Genomic DNA, 24,210 nt, shown 5'->3' with positions numbered 1-24,210 from the left:
ATTGTATACATAGCTCATAAGAATCCATTTGATTACCTCAGCTTGTGCAATCAAATAAAGTCTCTGTTCCTTTTGTATAAGTCCAAAGGACTGCCTGACAATTCATGTTACCCAACGCTCTAGCTCAAAATATAATTGTTCATTGGTCTTTTGCAGCAAAGGAACTAACAGGACATGAAATGGCTGTGGACAGGGTTTACTGTTATGTTTGCAGTTCTTATTTCTTGTTGAATGCAAACATTTTTTAATTCAACAGTACAATGTTTCAAACAAAAAGTATGAATATGACCCCTATGACTAGCTTAGAAAGTTTTGATTCTATTATTGTTGAAATAATGATTAAAACGTAGAAAAAGCAACAAGAACATAGGTGTGCATGTGTGATACTACTATTATTAACAAGCACGCAAACCAGTTTCTGAATCAGATTCAACTTGATAGTCAGGTTGTGCATGTGTCGCTTTAATACACTTGAGATTGGACAAAGAACAATGCAATAAATACAATAATTGATCAAACCTGACCATTTAGAACCATCATTCAAGGATAAAACCCCTATCAATGACAATGCCAAATCTGCCACATAAGAAAATAGGCTATTGCTTTCCATCAAAGAATCAGGGCAATGATTTTTTCTGATTCCATCTTGATACACAGTTAATTTCCAGTAGCTTCTAGTGGAATAATGATATCACATCCATGATACAATATGAATAAAGGATTTTGGAAAGATACAACAGCCTGAATGAAAGGGCAACTTAATGTTCTTACATAAAATTACAACACGCCCAAAAGACTGAAATTTATTCCTAGCCACAAGAAACACATTGCTACAAAAATGTCCAAGCAGATCCAAATAATTGAGAGAGGACAAAAATCTACAGCAAAAAGCAGTGACAGAGAAGCCTTAATCTGAAGAAGAATTTTCTTTATGCCTCGACTGTCTCAACCTAAGTTGGTCTGGTTCCTTGGTACCATGATTTTGACTATTTATAGCACCTTCTTGCGTGCTGCAAAACTGAGATTTGAACCTGAATCCAAACTTCTTAGAAACTGAACTCCATCCACTCTTTCCTTTCCCTAACTTCTCAATCTCTTGTCTCATGTTTGTGCATTCTTTCTCGAGCTCAGAAACACGCAATCTCATATTATCCATGCCAACTTTAAGAACCTGATTTTCTCTTACTGCATTGACCCAGCCCTCTCCACGCAAAGCTGAAGGTGGCATGGCCCCCTCATTGGAGATTGGGATACTATGTCTCATTGGCCGTGAAGTATCAAGGTTGTCTGAGACTAGAAAGCAACCTGCAATAGAAGTCCGTAACTGTAACTGCTCAAAGAACAACACTTGAACAACCACCCTGAGTGGCAATCTCTCATTTTGTGCAGCATGAGTACAAGCCTCTAAAGAAAGTTTCTGGCAATCCATAAGCCTACAAAGTTGTTCTTTTTCTGAATCAGTAAGCCAAGGATGTGCCTGAAATCAAGAACACAACAGCATTAAGATGGTAGATCTATCTATGTATCTGGAGTTTCAACAACACAAAATGGAATTGGAAAGGACAAATAAAGGCACATAACTTGCAGAAACATTGCCATGAAAAAATATCAACAGCATGCCATGGCTACATTCCACACCCAAAATATTGACTTCAGAATATTAACAGTTTTTTAATGTATTTAATGTTGACACATCTAGAGATAATGTTTCCAACACAAAGCAACCGAATAGAAAATTTAACTTGTACTTATCCACAAAAAACAGCCATAAAGTTGTAACGAAAGCATCTTAGCCGTATTTGTCCAGCTAGCCTTATTAATAAATTATATCATTAATAAATATCTCAGATTAATCCCAAGGCAAGAAGACAACATCCTCACATCACTACCACCTACATGAAAGATGCTGCTCCTATGTATTTATTTCTAACAAGGGCATCGTGGCATAACTTGTTTTCAGACCAAACAAGATGACCAACCTTGCAAGTAAATTTGTAATGAACGTACTACTAAAAAGAAGTTACAAAAACAAACATAAATTATGAACATCTAAACTGCAGGTACATATTGTGCAAAGTACAACAATTCTGATGATATTTCAAGCTTCTGTCATATAACAATCCAAAAGACAAAATTTTAAACCTATTGAAAAGCTAACGAATATCATATCAAACTCTATTGCAGTGCAATGATCTTGCATGTTATGGAGTCGATGCATATAAAAATGTATTCATAGACTGTACAACTTTACAAATTAAATCTCAACAAGTACCAACTTTTAAATGGTACTGAACAAAAAGGTTTAGTGTTCAAAGGCACTATCAAAATAGAGCATGGGGTAGAACTTTAGAAGCTGTGTAACACCCTTCCTTAAATGATGTTTCCTTGGCACCCTGTTATATATCATTTAGATAGATTAAGAAAATAGAAGGAAAATAGCAGAGGGAAAGAGAGGTGACATAATTAAGATTAAGATAATTTTAGTCATGACCAACGAATGAACACAGAAGTATGTCAATGGGACTAGAAGGTATATCCAGTGAAAATACAGTATGGAGATGTGAAAAAAACTCCTACATCAATGCTAACAGCAACAAAAGGTGAAAATGAAGAAAGCATAACCAAGTGTCTAGCTAAGCTATTCCCTATTGATTTACCCAAAAGATACCAAAAAGTATAATTGCAGTAATACAATAGAGAGGCAGCAGACAGGAGATCTCAGTGCTGATGGAAAGAGATGAAAAGGATGTCAGGGCCTGCTGGTCCTGATGGCCAAGTGCAAGGTGGGGTGGGGTAGGACCATGATATAGGCTAGCTGTTGGATTCATCAATCACTTTTAAAAGGGCCGACATAATGGTGGATGATATCCTCTGGGGGTAGACTGGGGCTGAGGGGATACAACTGTACAATCCTGGGGAAGCATAACAGAATGTTGAAACACAGTTAATAGTTCAAGAAATGTATAATAGTCTCCAAAAATTGACGATGAAACACCCCAACATTTTTTTCTACAACATGATCAAGGATGGGGCTTATTTTGGGTAATGAGTAATGGACAATAGGGCCTGTTTCTGAAAAAGAAAAAAGATAGTAGCTCTTTTTCTTAAATTCACTGAGATAATGAGCTATCAAGTTCAATCGTTCATCAAATGGGCTTGGACCGCTTTAATAGTAATTTTTTATTGGCCTAACCACTGGAATAGTGGACAAATAAAACCATCCAAAGACAAAGGGGTACAGGATGAAGAAAAGATTTAATCTAAATTTCAAAGCTATTTTTCAAGGAAAAATAGAAGCCTCGAACACAATGAGCTAAAACATTATTGGAATAACCAAGAATATTTTTAAGCAGTTCGACGAAAAGAAACCTTGTAATAAATGTAATGAAAATGGAATATGTATGCTTTATTTCTAAGGAAAAGGAAAACTTGTTGCAGGTCATGTTAATAGAAAATGCCATCTAGCATTGAAACAAAGACGAGAGATCCAGAAGTTTGCAGGCAAATGCCTTCAACGAGGTTGCATCAAAACAAAATCTCCAAGAAAGTTAATAAGAGTTCATTAACATTCCTGTTCTCGATAGAAGGCATGAATGTTAATGTTATAACTTACAGTTGATAATATATAATTTCATAGTTTTATTTAGATTACTTTTACAACTACCAACAGATCCACTGGGATGTGAGTATGAAGTCGGACTAATGGCAAGGCCATTCAGATTTGGGATGAATATGCTGCCAAGACTGCACTAACAAAACAAAGTTGAAAACTTACATCATTAGGATCAAGAAGAGGTGTATAATGTGCACAATCAAGACGGTTCTCATATTTCTCTCCTTAAAGAGAGAGAAAATTGTGTCAGAGAAGATATAAATAATCCCTTACTTTATGATATGCATTAGCAGTTGCCTTGGATTAGAACACTAAAGCCTAAAGGCCTACCAAGGTGAGCCAATTTTTCTTATAGGTACTGTTATCCACCAAAATGGGTAACCCTATTATAGGAGAAAACTTTGTTTTCTGTCTTGGACAGCCAACCAGCCAGCAGCCCTACACATTGTTCGGTGATGATGATATGTCACATTCATCTGCCATTTGCACTGGTCACGCACCTCTCACCATCCAGCATTCCTCTTAAATAAAGGTGGGCTACCACTCAGTAGGTACTTTAACCATTTTGTAATCAAGTGATTTTACTTAATGTTTGGGGCATTCTAACATGGATAAAGGGGTGATCTGGATTTTGGATGATTGACTGATTTTGACTGTAAACTTGTCTCTCACCTTGCCAGGGGTATTCTTTAGCCCTAGTCTAGTGGGATCTCCTCTAAGGCCATAGGGTTATAGGAGGGGCACTACTTGGGAGATTTGGATTGAAGTAGCGTGTCCATTACCATTCCATACTTGACATCTTTCATCATCCCATTGATACCACATCCATCCTTTGAGTTAATTGTCATTGGTCCATTAGGATTTGGCACTCATACATCCACATCCTTGAGTAGGGCCAACAAACTTTGCCCTAGAAGTTGGTGCAACTACAAGAATGAAGAAGCACAAGATGGCCACAACAAGAAGAAAAAGAAAGGCTAAAATGCAAAAGATGGCTGGTATATAACTAGCGTGTGGGCAAAAGCCTAGCATGAGCTCTACCGCCTCATTAGCCATCACTTGATTCTTGAGCATTTGATGTTCCATCTCATTAGAAGGAACCCTTGCATGTCCCAACCCTGATAAGCAAGAAACTAATTCATCTTAAGGGGTAAAATAAATTCTATATCATAAAGAGAAAGTTTTGATCCTTGAGCTATGCATCATATAAAAACATTATAAAAATAAATAAAAGGCGCACCAAAGGGGTGGAAAAAGCAAAGCAAGCTGAGGAAAGGGGTAACTCATGCGTCCACGATTGCTCCCTCCATTACATCTATACAGTCAAGATGTGGACCTCCATCAATTGATCCCCTAGCCATAGCACTTAGCCATGAAGTCATTCACCTTCGTTGCCACTTATTTTCAGTAACACCTATGAATTGAAGGGTTGACCTTGGAAATGCCACCTCCCCTTAGGGGCTGGAAGCATCTAATAAGGTTGATTACCTAGCCACTTCTACAAAGGTAGGGAACACTCTTACGGGACTTGGTTTACTTAGATATTTGAAGGTAATCCCAGTTTAAGTATTATTATGCCTTTAACAATTAAGTATGGTCCACCTATATGCATCTATGGTTATTGTCTCTAATGAATGGTTGCTTTCACTTGAGTTTGAAATGGTTTTGCACAGAGAAGTTGAGGCCTTGAGGGCACACAATTCCACTTACTCCACATGATACCTAGGCCATACTACACTTCTAGAGAGCACGATGACCTTTAAGATGTAGCATTGCCCTTCTACAACAAAGGGTTGGGCACCTTGATGATCTTAGCAGTCGATGGATACCCCAGAGCACCCTCAGATGCCAAAATGTTGAGCTCATCTTGCTCGACATTGAGGATTCCTAATGTTGTACCCAACAAGGCTAGCATGTACCCAAGCTAGCCTTGACACTACTTGATGGGCATGCCTTGATCCAAAACCCAGATGACAATGATCATCCTCAGGATGGTTAGGGAGGACTTGATGGAGCCCCAATGCTAGAGAGATAGTACACTACGTTGTCCAGATGGCACCCATGGAGATGACATCACATACCCAAAGCTAGCTTTTGGATAGCTGGAGATGTTTTGAGGGTTGACGAGGACCCTTCCTCAAATTGAGGTTGATCATGATGCTGAAAGACACATCCAACCCTTGCATTACATTTTTGGGGCATTTTGAGCCCTAAAAGGGCATGACATCATGCTTAGAGAGGCCTTATGGCTCACAAATGTGGGAAAAGGTTGGAATTAACCCATTTAATTTGTGTCTACTCAAAATTAAACTTGTTTAGGGGCTTTTAGTGAGACTAATGGAAGTGATAGACCTCCTACAAAAGGAGGATCACTCCAGTAATTTGTTCATCATCTTTGTGGATTTCGGCTTCTTTAGAAGTGCTCAACTTAGCCTTTGAATTCCACTTCTTGTGGAGATGTGATCTTTTGTGGAGCTATTGCTATTGGAGACCACTTTGTGTATTGGAGACATCTTTTTGGGATTGAAGGAAGGCATTTTCTTGGAAACCTTGAGTATTTATTGCATATCCTTTATGGTTTTACATGTAATGAAATATTGCTAGGGTTTTCTATTATTCCTTGTTTAAATTCATTTTTTTGTTGGAAAGTCTTGGAGAATTATTGCATGTTAGATCTATTTTCCTAGAAATCGCTAGAAGACCTCCTAGAGAGCTTTTCTTCTAGTTAATTGAAAACTAGGGTTTTTCTCCCTTACTCCATGCATGAATTTGATATCTCTTAAGCTTAGCAATAAGACTACAACACCAATATAGGGAAAGGCACTGGGATCCTTATGATGGTAAAAAAATATTTTAATTTTTTATACTTTCCTCTTTTTCCAACTTTTTCAACCCTTTAAGGCAAGCCACTAGGGCTAGGGTAAGGGTCGAATTCAATTAGGGCTTGAAGAACCAAAACATTGGAGTTGATTTGGCTTGTTTTCACCTTGATTGATTTCACATGCTCAAATTCTAGCCTTTTCCATGATGAAAATTTCCATATTAGGGCTGACATCATCAACCCTAGGCAATTAGTGCCCTAATAAACCCTAATCCTATATGAGCTTCAACTTAGGGCTAATTTGAAGGTTTGCCTTTCCCTATTGTTGCTTTTATCTTTAAGTAAACCTTTTCCTTGTGTTTGCATGCCTAGATGCATTATGGTTGAACTATATCTTGAAACCCTAGGTATCAGACACTCTTTCAAGGCATAGCTTATGGTACGTTGTTCCTTTTACATAGAGAATTGTGCCATAATCCATAGAAAAAGCCATTCACATGCATCACCTTGAGCCAACTAACTTAGAACATGTAGAAAATAAATGATCTGCACCCTTATCCCAGTTTACAAATTTGCATGTGTTTGTTTAGGCCCAACCCACATGTTTTGACATGTTGATATAAATTTCAGTATGCATTTATTGCAAACATTAAAGAGTGCTTCTATTAATTTTTGAGACAATCTAACAATTCAACACATTTGAGACATTAACTTTTGGTCAATCTGACCCCGGAAAAACCCCACGGCCTCTTGGGGAAAACCGGTCTTCAAAGGAGGATTTTATTGCTTGAGAAAATTTAAATAAGTACATAAAACACAGTAATATCTTCCTTTTTGCTGAAGCACTAATTGCACTCATTCTGGAAACTTGTGCCCACTGAAATTTTCAAATTTCCACAAAATTACATGTACAAAATTTTCCCAACTCCTCAAAAAATGTGCCCAAAATGTACCTCGAAATCTGTGTTGGAAGGTTCCTCGAATGTTGTGTTGAAGGTCATTGTTCTACCTCGAAAATCGTGCCTAACAGCTACCGAAACCCTTGATTTTTGCGATGCCTATAGCAGCTGTCATGAAATTCGTGCCTATGTTGTGTTGAAGGTCATTGTTCTGCCTCGAAAATCATGCCTAACAGCTAAGTTACCAGGATTCGGATACGGATATGGATCCGGATCCGCTAGTTATTTGAAAATCTAGGATCCGGATACGGCAAGGATACGTCACGTACAATATATATATATATATATATATATATATATATATATATATATATATTTTAAAAAATCAAATACTCCATGAAACCATCAAACATTTTTAGAACATTGAATGATAAAATCATAAATATGAAGATTAAAATTTAAAACATTGAAATGGTGCATCGTCCCTCATACAAAGTAACAAAAAGGATCATGATTCATAATATCATGAATGATAATAGTAAAGATCATCTGGTGCAGTGAGCCTATTTGTCATTAACAAGAAATGAATATATTAAATATAACATATATTAAATTTTAATATATGAATATATTAAATATAACATGTATTAAATTTAACAGTGCATATATTAATATATGAATATATTAAAAATTTAAATATAACATATATTAATATTAACGGTGAACACTACAGTCTACAGCGCTACACTATATTAATATAACCGTTGAAATGAATATTAAAAATTTAATTACCTGTTAAAAACTTAAACCCTTGCCGTTTTAAAATTTTGTGCGGGCGTGATAGTGCTCCTGAGTGTGTGGGCGTGAATCACTGAATAGTGCTGCGTGGGGGCCAGCAAGGTGTGCATGCTGCGTGCAGGGGGCCAACAGCCTGACCAGAGGCGTGAACGTTGCTGCGTGCTATGTGCAGTGGGGCCGGCGGTAAGCCCGCAACAAAAAAGCATGCGCAGGAGGGGCCGGCGGTGAGCCCGGAACAGTTAAGGAGGGGCCAAACAAAATGCGGACAAAGAAAAGCAGACTCCCGACAAAGACAAAGAAAATGTTATAATATATATGGGACCACAATACCTAAACCTAAAGCGACATATGAAACCAAAAAAATTTCTGCGTTTTTTAACTTTTTCGGCTACCCTATCACCGCTTCCGGCAGCCACCAGCGGGATCCGTATCCTGTAAAGGCTGACCGTTTCCCAAAATCGTTAATTTAAAAAATACGTATTTTAACCGTATTTTGGAGTATCCGTATCCGGATCCGATTCAGATCCGTGGATCCGGCAATACTCCTCCTGCATGTGCCAGATCCGGTAACTTAGCCTAACAGCTATTGAAACCCTCGATTTTTGGGATGCCTATAGCAGCTGTCATGAAATTCGCGCCTCTAATTTCAGGCCTGACAGCTGTTGTTTTCTCCTCGAAAACTATGCCCAAAACTTCCTCAAAAATCATTTTGTTGTCCTTGAAAATTGTGCCTCAGCTCCTCGAAAATCGTGTTTGTCTCCTCGATTTTTGGGCTTGTTGTACGTCCTCCTTGGGATTCGAGCTCCTCTTCTCTAGCTGCAATTTCTCTCCTCCTTCATGAAGTTTCTCTTCTCCTCTCTTCTCTTCATGCTCTCTCTCAAGTGTGAAGTGAAGAATGAGCCTCCCTTTTCCTCTTTTGTCTCCTTGGAAAAGATTGAATCCCTAAACCTAGGATCCAATGGTTGAGATTTAATCTTCAAATCTCAAGATGTGTGGTTGAGATCAATTCTCCCAAATGACCCCCCTCATACATTGGCCCCATCACTTAAAAGTCTCCTAGTACCTTTTTCAAGTTGTGTACCTTTCCTATTTTTTTCATAAAGTCACTTTAATATTAGAAAAAGTACATTGTACAACACTTCTAAGTACCTCTTCCACCCATGACATAAATTTAATTCATAAATGTCATTGAGACAAAAGTCATTAATGTGCTCACTAGGCTAAAAGGGATAAAAGCCTAGTATCACCTCTCCTTGATACTATTTTCAACACTCCCTCTTACCGAGGAAGAGGTTGCCCACCACTCCCATCTTATCTCTGAAGAAAACATGCTTGCCTCTTGGAAAAGACTTGGTGAGAATGTTTGCTACTTGTTCATTAGTGGATATATACTCAAGCTTCACTGCCCCTCGCTAAACCCAGTCTCTGATGAAGTGGTATCTGATCTCAACATGCTTGCCTCTTGGAAAAGACTTGGTGAGAATGTTTGCTACTTGTTCATTAGTGGATATATACTCAAGCTTCACTGCCCCTCGCTAAACCCAGTCTCTGATGAAGTGGTATCTGATCTCTATATGCTTTGACCAGTCATAAAATACTGGATTCTTAGAGAGTTTAATACAACTCTGATTATCACAGTAAATCGTAGTTGGTCTCAACATTTGACCAAATAAACCATGAAGCATCTTGTGAAGCCACAATGCCTCGCACCTTGCCTGACTAGCTGCCATATACTCTACCTCTGCGCTGCTCAATTCCACGAATCTTTGTTTCCTGCTGAACCATGACAAAACTACCGAGCCCAATGAGAAACAAAATCTGGAAGTACTCTTCTGGTCACTGACACTGCCAGCCCAATCTGAGTCTGTGCAACCAATCAATCTAACTCCATCACATCTAACATAGTCCAAACCATAATCCATTGTGCCTTGTAAGTACCTCTACACATGTTTTGCAATGACCTGGTGTACACTCCTGGGCTCCATCTTAAATTGACTCAATGTGTTGACTGCAAAACAAATATCTGGTCTAGTGTTGACCAAATATATCAATGAACCGATCAGTTGTTGATACAAAGTGGGTTTCACCAACTCGAAATCATAAGCATAAAACTTCTTCCAGTTGGTGATCATAGGAGTAGCCATAGGCCTGCAACCATCCATACGAAATCTCCTCAAGATATCACCTGCATACCTACCCTGGCCCATGAGGATATGCCCATCCTCCTGCCAAACCTCCAACTCCAGAAAGTAATGCATCAACCCCATATCGGTCATATCAAACTCTAAAGCAAGATCTTTCTTGCAATGTTGGATGAGTTTGTCCTCCCCCATAATAAACAAGTCATCCACATTCAGTACCAGAATGAGTAGATTGCCACCTACCAAGATAAAGTATAGGTTCAGATCTGCATCACTCTTCTGGAAACCCATCTACTGCAAGTAGGCATATATCCTCGCATACCATGCCCTTGATGCCTACTTCAGTCGATACAAGGCTTTCTTCAGCCTACACACATGAGACTCCCTCCAGTGCAACTCAAAGCCCTCAAGCTGCTCAATGTACACCTCCTCCTATATAACACCATTGAGAAAGGCGATCTTCACATCCATCTTGTGAATCCTCCATCCCGTCTCAGCTGCTATAGATATCACTGATCTAATGGAAGTATAACCAGCAACTGGTGCAAAGGTCTCCTCATAGTCAACTCCCTCTACCTGTGACAACACCCGCGCCACAAACCGAGCTTTAAAATTCTCCACGCTGCCATCTGCAATAGGTTTGATCTTGTAGAGCCACCTAGAAGTCACCACTGACTTCCCATCAAGACATGGCACTACCTCCTAGACATCATTCTTCATGATAGAGGCATAGTCCTCCACCATGGCATCCTTCCAAATCTGTTGACTAGCGGCCTCCTCAAAACTAGTTAGCTCTATCTCCACAACATCCCACAAAGCCACCCAACCTCTCTGGTGGTCTACTCTCCCTCACTGACCACTTGGGTCTCCCCGTTGCCTCCTAAGCCTCCTTCAGGGTCTCTTTGATCTTGTAGAGCCACCTAGAAGTCACCACTGACTTCCCATCAAGACATGGCACTACCTCCTAGACATCATTCTTCATGATAGAGGCATAGTCCTCCACCATGGCATCCTTCCAAATCTGTTGACTAGCGGCCTCCTCAAAACTAGTTAGCTCTATCTCCACAACATCCCACAAAGCCACCCAACCTCTCTGGTGGTCTACTCTCCCTCACTGACCACTTGGGTCTCCCCGTTGCCTCCTAAGCCTCCTTCAGGGTCTCCCGAAGCCATCTTGGCTTCCTCTTCCCTGCAGTAGTCTCCTGTGGTGGTATGGGAAAGTCCTCCACTGGTGCCTCTTCTCCTGGTGAGGAAGGCTCGGCTATAACCAATGGAGATCGTGGACTCTGTGATACTGTGCCTGATGAGCCTACACCAGGTGATCCGGAACCGAGTGAACCTATACTCTATGGACCTGTCACCCCTAAGAAGGTGAACCACATGATCCTGATGTACTACCTGATGCTCCTAAAATCTGTAATGTGGCCCCTTGCTGAGGAGCCTACTACTCTACCTGATCAACCTCCCAAGACCTCCTTAAAGCCCTCTCCTCCTCAAATGTCACATTCCACCTCAGGGCAATCTTCCTCTGTGCAGGAAGATAGATACGAAAGGCTTTGTTGGTCTCCTGTAACCCACTAGGATACCCCTCTCTGCAATGGGTTCCAACTTCGTCCTCTTGCACCCAAATATCCTAATGTGCCCAACTTTCGACTTCTTGCCGGTATATACCTCCTCGGGAGTATTGCTCCCCAAGACTCTGTGTGGGCTCCTGTTCTGCGAATAAACAATGGTGTTACATGCCTTGGCCCACAAGAAAAAAGGTAAAGTCTGATCATGCAACATCAATCTAGTTGCACCCATAATGGTCATGTTCTTCCTCTCTGCCACCCCATTTTGTTGAGGGTTGTAAGGCACAATGAGCTCCCTCTTGATGCTAACACTCCCACAAAAATCCCTCATCTCTGCGGAAGTATACTCGCCCCCATTGTCTGATCTCAACACCCTAATTTTCCTCCCTGTCTAGTTCTCCAAAAGAACCTTAAACTCTTGGAATCTCCGAAAGACCTCATCCTTGGTCTTCAGGAAGTAAATCCAGCTCCTCCTGGAGTGGTCATCGATGAATGTCACATGGTACTCATATCCACTCAATGAAACATGGGACATAGGATGACATACATCAAAATGAATCAAGTCAAGGATACCTGCAACTTTGTTGTCGCTGCTTTGGAAAGGTGTCTTGGTGTACTTTCCTAAAGCACACCCCTTGCACACATCATGATGCTTTGTGCTAAATTCAGGCAACCCTGTAAACATCTCCCTCAACATCCTGAAAGCTCCATGGTGCAAGTGGGCCATCCTCCTGTGCCATAGTTCACATAACTCACTGCTACTAGTATGCGTTACCATAGCTCTAAGAGGCTGAAACATAAGTCTATATAGTCTCCCACTATGAGTTCCAATCACACCAATAGACTTGATACTGGATCCCCTAGGATATATCAACACTTGTCCCTTCCAGAACAGTACCTCATACCCCCTGTCCTCCAAGGTAGACACTGATATAAAACTCTTCTTCAACCTTGAAACATAAAAAACATTTGTCACCTTCAGAGGAGGTGATGACTCCCTCTGAAATGAAACTATCCCCATTCCCGTTGCTTTGACTTTGGAGTTGTCTCCAAGCACAACCTCCAAGTCAATATCATCCTCCAAAAGGGTCATGAAGTGCTCTCTAACTCTGGTCATATGGTAGGATGCTCCATTGTCTATGAACCATGCACAAGAAAATGTGACATGAGCGGCTAAACTCACCACCAAACCACACTCTGAATCAACATAGCCACAAAATCATCCACATTTGTTGAAGCTGCAACCCCCTATTTCTTCTTACCCTTCTTGTTGGGACACTAAACAACATAGTGACCCATCTTCCCACAAGCAAAGCATTTCACTTTGCTCATGTCCTTCTCCTTAGCATTTTGCTTCCCCTTCTCCTGCTTTGCTCCACTAGAAGACCCCTTCTTGACCTTCTTGCCCTTTGCCGCAAGAGCAACATTCTCCTCTTCACATCCCCCACCACTCTTGCTGCCACCCCTTGCACTCCTCCAGATCTCCTCTTGGATGAAATCGTCCCACATCCTCCTCCAACCAAGAAAGTGCTCTTTGGCCACCAAGCTATGGATAAAACCATCCCACTTCTCAGTGAACCCATTTAAGGCAATCCTAGCCAACTGCTCCTTTGGAACAACCTCCCCAATTGCAGTTAACTCATCCTTCACCTATAAGACTCTCTGGTGAGGAAAGATGTCACACTGTCAGTCTTGGTCATCTTGGTGTTGCGTAGCTTTCGTCTCAACACCATCTTCTTATTCTCATTAGAACTCTGGTGCAAAGAGACCAAGGACTCCCACATTTGATATGCATACCTCATCCCTGACACATGAGGGAATAAATGGTCCTTGATGGCATCTAGAAGGATCCTCTTTGCCTTCACATTCTTCTTGTTGAACTCCACCAACTGAGCTGGATCAGTGGGTGCTTGTACAGCTGCTTCAACAACATCCCACACTTCAACTTCCTCCAGTAAAAGCATAATCCTCTCCTTCCATGGGCCAAATTTTTCAGCCCCTACCAATCTGTCCTCTACTCTCAACCTTGTAGCCATGACCCCACAACCAACAAAATGGAGCAAATCTGTAAGCTAGAACCTTCCTCCCTCTGAACTGTTGAAGTCTTTGGGTTTTTGGCAATGTTTCAAAGGTATTGGTTCACTGTTTGAAGACTTTAGATGCTTGCTGCCCTCTTTATCAGCTGAGTGAAAATTGAGATATGAGCCTCAACTTAGCTCTGATACCATGTAGAAAATAAATGATCTGCACCCTTATCCCAGTTTACAAGTTTGCATGTGTTTGTTTAGGCCCAACCCACATGTTTTGACATGCTGATATAAATTTCAGTATGCATTTATTGCAAATGTTAAAAAGTGCTTCTACTAATTTTTCATTTTCCTATCAGTTGATAATTAACGCAAAAATTATGGAAGCATTCAAGTTTCAACACATTTGAGACACTAATTTTTGGTCAGTCTGACCCCCGAAACCCCACAACCTCTTGGGGAAAACCAGTCTTCAAAAGAGAATTTTATTGCTAGAGAAAATTTAAATAAGTACAAAAAACACAGTACTTGTCTCCCTTTTTGCTGAAGTATTAATTGCACTCATTCTGGAAATTTGTGCCCACTGAAATTTTCAGATTTCCACAAATTACATGCCCAGAAATTTAGTAAGTCATCTCTGCCCTGCTCCTCAAAAAATGTGCCCAGAATCTCCCTCAAAATTTGCGCTGCAAGGTGCCTCGAATTCTGTGCTGAAGGTGACTGTTCTGCCTTGAAAATCGTGCCTGACAGCTGCTAAAACCCTCCTCAATTTTCATGTTGCCTGTAGCAGCTGTCCCAAAATTCATGCCTCCAATTTCGACCCTGACAGCTCATGTTTTCTCCTTGAAAATTACGCCCAGAACTTCTTCAAAAATTGTGTTGCTGTCCCTCGAAAATCGTGCTGTTGTTTCCTCCTTGATGTTCAGACCTGTTGTACGTCCTCCTCCCTGGAATTCGAGCTCCTCTTCTCTAGCTGCAATTTCTCTCCTCCTCCATAAAGTTTCTCTTCTCTCTTTTCTTCATGCTCTCTCTCAAGTCCGAAGAGAAGAATGAGCCTCCATTTTCCTCTTTTGTCTCCTTGGAAAAGATTGAATCCCTAAACCTAGAATCCAATCGCTGAGATTTAATCTTCAAACCTCAAGATACGTGGTTAAGATTAATTCTCCCAAATGACCCCCCCATACATTGGCCCCATCACTTAAAAGTCTCATAGTATTTTTTTTAACTTGTGTACCTTCTCTAATTTTTCTCATCAAGTGATTTTTCACCTCACTTTAATATTAGAAAAGTACACTTAGTACCTTACACATAAAGTCACTTTATAAAATACAAGTGACTTTAATATTAGAAAAAGTACATGGTACAACACTTCTAAGTACCTCTTCCACCCATGACATTAATTTAACTCATAAAAGTCATTGAAACAAAATTCATTAATGTGTTCACTATGCTAAAAGGGATAAAAACCTAATAACACCTCTCCTTGGTACTATTTTCAACAGAACATCATTTAGGTGATCAACTGGAAGCCTCCCATGTGGTGAAATTTCACTAAAGAGCAGAAGGTGGAGTGCTAAGGTGACAGTGGCAACCACTTCATTGTTGCATCTTGGTCTGGCTCTTCTCTATTGAGACCTCTCACAAGACCACCTAGATTTTGAGGCAACAGGTACAATATAACTATGTACAAAGCTGTTGGTTTGTTTCCTTGAGTACAAGATATGATTGTCCTAAGCATCAATGTGTTGAGGATTGCACTTTTGCCAACCAATTCATTGTGAGGTATATAGTTTCTTCTATATGACTGAAAGTGTGTTTTAAACAAAAAGAATAATTTTCGAGACTACATTAATTACCAAGAACATCATATGACTCCCTGGCACTTGACAAAATTCCCTCATAAAATTAGAATAAACAAGCACCAAAATAAGAAGTAAAAGGGAGATAAAAAAAACACCAAAACAAAGAATATGCATGTTTGTGCACTATGTCACAAGGAAAAGATATGATCATATCGCACATACAGCTCTTAACCTACATGCAAAAGCATTTGTAAGAGGTGCAAAGAACTGCTTTAGCGAGATTAGAAAAGCAACCACCAAACCAGCTAGAAGATGAACCAACACACCACATCATTATGAGGAAGGGTGATCTGTTTCAGGAGAAAATGCATTGGGAACTGACAAACAAGTTCTGTAATAGAAGTGAGTTTAGACGACATGACTTTACTTCTATATTACTGCTTACTTTGTGATCTTGCTTTTATGTAGTTCCTTTACAACTACAAAAGCAAGTGTTGCTGATATAAAGAGAACACAGAGGATGGTATTCCTTTAAGAGGGAGGGGATTGTGGCATCCCAATTCATGAATGTAACTGCCACTTTAGTATTATCAATCAAGTAATGTTCTCCTATTTGGTGTTAAACTTTAGTTCTGTTTTGGTTACAGATCAAAATATGTGGAAAACAGATCAAAATGGCCAATCATGCATGAAAAGGTCAAATTCTTCACACATGCCTCCTGTTAGAGCATTAGACAAAACTAGAAATGCTAGAAAGTGGCTATGGTCTTCTACCGATGTTATCATATGGGTAAAAGGTACAAAAACCATGGTATGGTCATGATGTTCTGAGAGTTTCTCAACATGCCTCCAATTGCTTCAGGCTGAAATATATTTAACTGCTTCAAAAATAGGCTAGTGTGTGTCAATCAACGATCATGGTGTGCATTTCCATGTATTTGTGACATGGATGCACCAATGCTAAGGCAGTGGTGGACTCAATATGAGTAACAGTGTCCTAAAAACACAAGGCCTAGGGGGGATTGGCTTGCAATGGTAAACCTTTTTTTCTGAATTTCTGTTCAATGAAACTAAAGATCTAATACCTTCCATGATAATATCCTCTGCCATAGAGTAGAAGGCAATTGGGAATTATGGAACCCTTCTTCTAACTAAGGTCACCTTGAGTGAAACTTCCACAAATTGGCAATGGATTTGATTAAATCCAAAAAGAACATAAAACAAGGATACCTTTAAGTATATATCAATAGCCCGGTATAGACCATCGTCCAAAGGTCTAGCATAATCAGGAAGAGCTGCTGCTAATGACTGAAATTTCGGAAGCTTCAAATTGACATCTGGTGCAACCTCTGCAAGGTAGCTATCCATCAACTTTGCAACCATTGTAATTGGTGTGAGTGATGGAGAACCTATCAATTGGCCATCATCAACAGAGCAAGGAGAAGCACCTCCTGTTGTCTGATCCAAAAAGAGAAAATGGTCCAGAATTCGCTGAATACAATCAACATCATAAAGGGTTTCCACTGCATAAGAGTAATTAGGCATTAGAAGATCTTCCAGAGTTGCCTGGTCCAACTGCATTCCTATTCTTTTTTCAAGATTGACTTTGCAATCAAGACTTGCATTTAGAATCATTGCAGTCCGCAACAGTCCAAACAAAAACCTGGTGGATGCCACACCTTTTTGCATGGGCAATAGACTCTCAATAGCTTCAAGAAGAGGTTTTTGGTCATCTTCAGATGATGCAGAAGCCAAAGAAAGACTGAGAAACCGACTGCTATTTTCTTGAGTTCCTTGACGTCTATTAATTCCAGGGAGATACTGCTTTGCATATAGTGTCAGAGATCCAGCAATATACTCAGGTTTGATTCCTCTAGTTTCCATTGCTGAAATCAACCTCTTATACAGTTGCAGACTCAGCACCGTGACATCTTCATACCACCAATCTGAACTAGCATTTTTTGGTCTAGCTCCCGTACTGATTCCATTCCATAAGACACTTCCTCCAGGACTTTGCATAGCTCCATGCTCCATCATGGGCCATCCAAATAATTTGGGATCAGTGCAAGCTTTGACAGCTAGTGAATCAACACATCTCTTTACAATTTGTAATGCCTCTGCATGTGGAAGCACAACCTCACAGCTCTGAAGTGCCTTGATGGAATCTTTCCAACTTCGAAGAACCACTTGATTTAAGAAAATCTCTGTCTGAGAAATCAGATTCCCTTCCCCATATTCTTCAGTCATCTCAAGGAATTCTGCTGCACATCGCAAAATAACAACATTTGTGCCAGTCAACTCTACTTTAACTCCATAACAGAATTTGGCTGCAAGCTCAAAGGCATTCGGACCACCAGGTGTATCATGAAGCTGTATAACACATCCCTCTTCTTCATCATCTGAAAACTCTTCAATAAGCCTTTCCAGTCTCCCACTCCTAGATAACAATGGAAACTGCAAGAAAAGTAGAAAGAGAGAGACAACTGATTAAAGATGAGAAGATGGAAAGAAACTTAGTACCTCAACATCTTTGATTCCTTCATAAAATCAAAAATCTATGAGTAACATATTGACAACCAAGAGTTTATATTGGAAGCATCCAAATAAAAGTGCAGTTCGTAAATAACATGGAAGCAATGAAGTATGAGATAAGATAAGATTATATCATTTTATTGATGTCCAACAAATGACTTCAAAAGCAGGTCGACGTAACTAAAAAAATACATCTAGTGTAGATACAGTGTGGGAGTGCGAAAGCGACTGCTATATCAATATTGAAAGCAGAAAAGACAAAGTGAAAGAACTAAGAGTTTCACTAAATGCTAAAACCATAAAACCCTAGCCAAAAGAAGATATAAAAGAAGGTGCAAGTACAAGAAACTCTCTATGTTAAAGCTCAAATCTACATAAGAATTTGCTCCCTCCATTGTTATTCATGGTTATTAATGGAGAACATTCTTGTAGCCTAGTTGAATATCTTTTTGAAAGGAATGTGAATGAAAGATTTCTCTCTTGTTAATGTGAGGCTTATGTTTTCATCTTAATTGCTGAATATTGTCGCTAGAAAGTTGAACAAGATTTGTTTCAAGGGCCATTTGTAAAGGATAATTCTACTCCATCAGAAAGTTTTAGGTGTGGATCTTCCCCATCTTAAGTACATTTGTGTTTTATTTCTTAATATATTAATGTTGCAGCCTTCATCTCAATTAGAATTGTTGCAGACTTTAATTTTTATAGTAAGACATGCCCTTACTTCATTATTTGTTGAAGGAATCACCTTAAATCAGGGCCTTACGGTTGTTTTTCTGCAATTGTAAACAGGAAATTAAGGTTGATAATAGCATGTTGTAGCAGCTCTATTTTGCCCTAATCAATTATGAAAGTTAAAAGTTAAAACAGCCCTCTAAGATTAATAATTTGATTCTATTTGTCCTAATTTGGATAGGCGCTAGCCTTGGTCCACCATCTCTTTGATTTACAAAGTATGTCTTAAACTTATTTAGGGAAGACCCCTTGTGCCATAGGAGATTCGATATAAGGTGAGAGCAGGAGCGCAGCTCTATTTTGCCCTAATCAATTATGAAAGTTAAAACAGCCCTCTAAGATTAATAATTTGATTCTATTCGTCCTAATTTAAATAGGCACTAGCCTTGGTCCACCATCTCTTTGATTTAAAAAGTATGTCTTAAACTTATTTAGGGAAGACCCCTTGTGCCATAGGAGATTCGATATAAGGTGAGAGCAGGAGCTACTGTGGCAACAGTGGGTAGCCCTTCTTCATTACCCTTAGACATGTGCTTTAGGGCTTTACCACTTAAAGTGCAGGTTCATGAGGTACACTTTGGCACTGTTGCCAGGGAGAATGTCCATTTCACGGAGATTTAGTAGACTTGATGCATTGATTTAATGAGGGTTTGCTTTGAAGATCTTATCTCATCTAGTGACACCACAAAGGAAGAAATCATCCCTTGTTCCTTGAAGATTTTTGTTGAAGAATTTGCTGCTTGTATAGGTGAGAACATCCAACAGACTTAAAGGCACTGAAGACTGACCTGGCGACTCAACTCCACAAATATGAAAATGAAGGAATCCCTTGTTCCTTGGAGATTTTTGTTGAAGAATTTGCTGCTTGTATAGGTGAGAACATCCAACAGACTTAAAGGTACTGAAGACTGACCTGGCAACTCAACTCCACAAATATGAAAATGACATATTATTGTTATATGTTTTGCACTTTTGTATCAGCTGCTTGTATTGAAGATCTAGAAGTAACGAAGCATGGCATTGCCTCTATGGATAGACAAAATGCATGGTCCTTTGGATTTCTCATGCATACTTGGATATCCAAATAAATTTCTAACTGAGCCACCATATAAAAATTGGATTGGTCAGATTCCAAGGCATTATGAATGCTTTCATCTAGCTTCATGGCATGTTGCATCCTTCATTGAGTTTATCACAGATTTCAACATTTCAACGAAGATGTTATGATAAAACTATTTGCATATTCATTGAAAGGGGGAAGTGCGTGGGAATGAAATCGTAATTTCAGGTGAAAGGAGTATAGTCATTTACATATTTAGTCAAGGAATTTCAGAAATTTTGGGTTTATGGTTATGATGATGAAAAGCATGCTGTCCATGATGCACTTACTTTTCTTGAAATTTGTTCAAACTTGCTGTTGAATTTCCTAATACCCACCAAATTTATTTTCTCATGGCAATCTATTTTATTCCCAGAAATTTATTTATTTAGCCAAATAAATACTGAATTACTGATAAATAAAACCATTGGTATTTTTAACTTCTAGAAATGAGCATACGCAGAAGAGTTTAAATCAGAGAGATCAATCACAAATTGCAAAAATAATTCACTCACAACAATTCTCCGTCATCTATTAATCTGGAAAATCTAGGTTTTTCAACACACAGAGATACAAGGAAAAATACAATAATTGGAACCTGTAACTCAGCCCCCACAAGGTGAATTCGGCCCAAGGAATTCGGCCACATGGAAATCGACCTCTGGAAGAAATCAGCCTGGAGAAATTTGGCCAATCAATCAACTGGCAAATCGACCAGCGCCCTTCCTGCATGCTATCACTGCACCTCAAGAAAACTCAGCCCCCCAGCAATTTGGCTTTCTCCAAATCAAATCGACCTTCCTCTAGCAACTCGGCCCTGCAATCTCCTCAATTTGGCCTCCTGGATTCGCCCTCAATTCTCCTGTACTTCTCCTCCTCTATGCTCCAATCCACTATGCCACTTGCACTAGAGGAAATCGCTCTTTCTATGATGACTCGCTCTCTTGAGATCTTGTGTTGTCTTGACCTCTTCGCAAGGCCTCCTTAAGAATTTTCATTAAGCCCAAATCCCTAAACCCTAATAAGATCTTGGATATCAATGGTTGATATTATTTCTAAGTCAAATAAATAAATAAATTATTTATCCTTAGAAAATGACTTAATAGTCCACAATAATTAATTGACATTAATTATTGTACTTTTCCTAAGTTAGAATTAGGAAAGAAGACATAAATCACTTACTCCGCCATCATGCACCTAGAGAGGCAATAAATCATCTCCCTCATGCTAAGACACCAAACCTATGCAGAAGACCTTCCGAAGCTACCACTAGCTTCAACACTTGCAAGAGCAATTTAAATTTTTGATGCATGCAAGGGACTTCAAAGGTTCTCTTGGCTGAAACTGAGAATAAAATGTTAATTTTAGGTATGTTCTATGCTTAGAGCAATTTATTTCAATTTTCACAGTTAGCTCAATATCTTTTCCAGATTAGCAATCACATCAGCATTAAAGTAAACTGCAGATAGAACATAAATATAAATTGCAGAAGACAAGCCAAGACAAGAGGACACAAGATGTGGCGCTAGCCAAGGACAAACCCCAATGTGGGGAAACCCTTGATCAATTCTTCTTATATGTTCTTCAATAGTTCAGCAAAGAGAGAGAGATAGTACGTTTACATCAGAATTCAACACTTTGACTTATCTAGATAAGAGCATAGATCATCTCTAAGAAAATGATACATGAGATCAGTTGAAGACATGCTGCTTCAACTGATTCTCCAAGGTGACTCCTTCACCTATCGTTGTGTTGCATTTCGTCATCATGTTGCACCTCACCGCACTGCACCATGCTGCACCCATCATCACTATGTTGCATCTCATCATGCTTCATTAATCATGATTGTACCCATCACTGTATTGCATTATGTGCCATTGCTGCACCATGTTGCCATACTGACCTATGTGTTGGCTACATCTTGCTTGCTTGTTGTCCCTAGCATGCTTGTTGTCCTTAGCATGCTTGCTGTTGCATGCTAGCTGTCCCTTACATGCTAGTTGTAACATTGCATGCTTGGTGTATTTGCTGCTAAGTACCATACAACTGTCCCAATATTAGTTAGTTGTCCCTTGCATGCTGCTCTCCCTCAGAGACAGATGCTCTGGCTGTTCCAGCAGTTTCGGCAATTTCAGCTGTTCCCGGCAGTTCTGGCAATTCCGGCTATTCCCGGTAGTTCCGGCAGTTCCCGGCAATTCCCGGCAGTTCCGACAATTCCTGCTATTCCCGGCAATTCTAGCAGTTCTGGCAATTTCGGCTATTCCTGGCAATTCCGGCAATTCTGGCAATTCCAGCAATTTCGGCTTCTGCCCTCTAGATTAGGGCAGCGTTATCCCTTAGGATCTCTCCTCCTACTAAAACCCAAAGACAAGTAGAGAGGAAGAGAAAACAAGTATGTTGAAAATGACTTGAAGGCCACCTTTATTTATACTAAAACGTTGAGCACAAGTGGGGTTTATTTGGTTGCTGGCCGAGTTGGCCGACCTTGACAAATTGTCCCATAACACAAATAAATTCATATCTCCATGAATACTTATCGGAATCGGATGATCTTTAGATCAATCCTACACCTCTCGATGAGAGGGATCCAAGAAAAATATCATCTTCCATTTAAATAGATGACCCACATGGAGTTTGGCCCTAGTTGCCAATTTTAACACTCCCTCTCAACTAGGGAGAACTCCATCCGCTGATCCATATGTCCAACTCTTCATCACAAATCACAAATCCACCCTCGGGTTCTCTGACGGCGTCCCTCTGCTCGGGCCGCCGCTGCTCGACGGCGTCCCTCTGCTCGGCCCGACTCTGCTCGCGACATGGCCTGCCTCTGCTCGACCCGCCTCTGCTTGCGGCGTGGCCCGCCTCTGCTCGCGGCGTCTCATATTCGCGGCGTCCCGTCTCATCGTCGGCCCGTATCTGCTCGCGGCGTCGGCCAGTTAACTCTCGTCGGCCCATCTCTTCGTGCACGGCATCGGTTTGCTCGGCCTGTCTTCGCGGCGTCCAGTCTCTGCCCACGGCGTCGGCCCGTTAGATAACGTCGGCCCCCCGTCTCTACCTTCTCTGTTCGGCCCGTATCTATCGTTCTGCTCGCGTCGAACTCACATCGGCCCCTGCAAACCCTCGTCTGCTCCTGCAAATTTTTCTATTAAAATGACAGGTTAAATATGGGTTCCCCGAAGACACACACGGAACCAGAGCACGAGATCCACCTCAGTAACCCATTCAACAACAGAGGACCTTCCCGTTACCTCCGCCAGTGCCTTAACCAACCGGAAGAGACCTATAGCCCCAGAGACATTGCCATGGAGTCAGACTTCGCCTTCTGGACATCTCAAATCAAACAATTCTTACGTCGGGTAGATTCCCTTGAAACCGAGAATGACAAGCTCCGAGCCGAAGTAAACACACTCAATGATAGAGTTTCCTTTGTGGAAGGGGAAAACTTGTCCCTTCGGAAATCAGTGCAGGAAGACCCCACAGAGACAATTTTGCATGCAGAAATCCAGAAGATCAGGAACAAGCAGGAGGAGATTATATCACAACAGGTCTCCCTCAGACAGGAAACAGAAACACACATCAGCTCATGGGCACAGGTGGTTCGGGGAAAAGACAAACCCTCTCCTATCACAGCAGTAGAGGAAGTTGTACAAGCCAAACTCATGGAAGAACGATCCCGTAGAGCGAGAGAGCTAAACCTCAAAGTGAGAGGTCTCCCTCTCCCTCTTTCTTCAGCAGATCCGATGGAGGTGGCCACAGGATTCTTGAGAGACACCCTCGACATATCCGATATAAGATTAGACAGAGCTTGGCTGGGACAGGACTCCACCTTATTTATCCGATTCCATAACACCACAGATCGCCTATATGCTCTTCGAGCTAAACGGAAGCTATTCGACCTTCCACACAGGATATTCCTTGATGAGGATCTCACTCGGGCACAGGTGGCTGAACTCAAACAGGCTAGGGAACAAGTGGCTGCAGCAAGACAAGCGGGAAAATGGGCAGTCATAAGGAACCTCCGTGCGGTCATTCGAGACTCCTTCCCCCCAGGATGGACACCTCGATCAGGCAGTTCCAAATGACGGGTCCGCCTGGGGAGGCGCCGAACAACAGGGATTTCAATTCACTGCTGGAACGGAAATGGGTCTTTTTGGTCTTCGCCTGGGCTACTCTAC

The 24,210-nt window shown here is 40.6% G+C and overlaps 1 protein-coding gene across 1 annotated transcript in view; it reads right to left on the bottom strand.

The window, feature by feature from the left end:
• Positions 1 to 584: 584 nt before the first annotated feature.
• Positions 585 to 24,210, bottom strand: part of LOC149225421 (Phototropic-responsive NPH3 family protein) — a 61,577-nt gene continuing 37,951 nt past the window's right edge. Inside the window, exons 3-4 of the mRNA XM_089377085.1 lie at positions 16,903 to 18,126; positions 585 to 1,477 (exon numbers count right to left, since the gene is read on the bottom strand). Of these exons, the coding sequence (XP_089233211.1) occupies positions 908 to 1,477; positions 16,903 to 18,126 (1,794 nt within the window). The 3' untranslated portion in view covers positions 585 to 907. The remainder of the gene's footprint in view (positions 1,478 to 16,902; positions 18,127 to 24,210) is intronic.

The sequence above is a fragment of the Pinus tabuliformis genome, chromosome J (genome assembly GCF_031772625.1).
Source record: "Pinus tabuliformis cultivar Carrire ecotype Pingquan chromosome J, CPIR1, whole genome shotgun sequence".
Lineage (NCBI taxonomy): Eukaryota > Viridiplantae > Streptophyta > Pinopsida > Pinales > Pinaceae > Pinus > Pinus tabuliformis.
The sequence above is the reverse complement of the archived record's forward strand: the minus strand, read 5'-3'. Positions and strand labels throughout refer to the sequence as shown.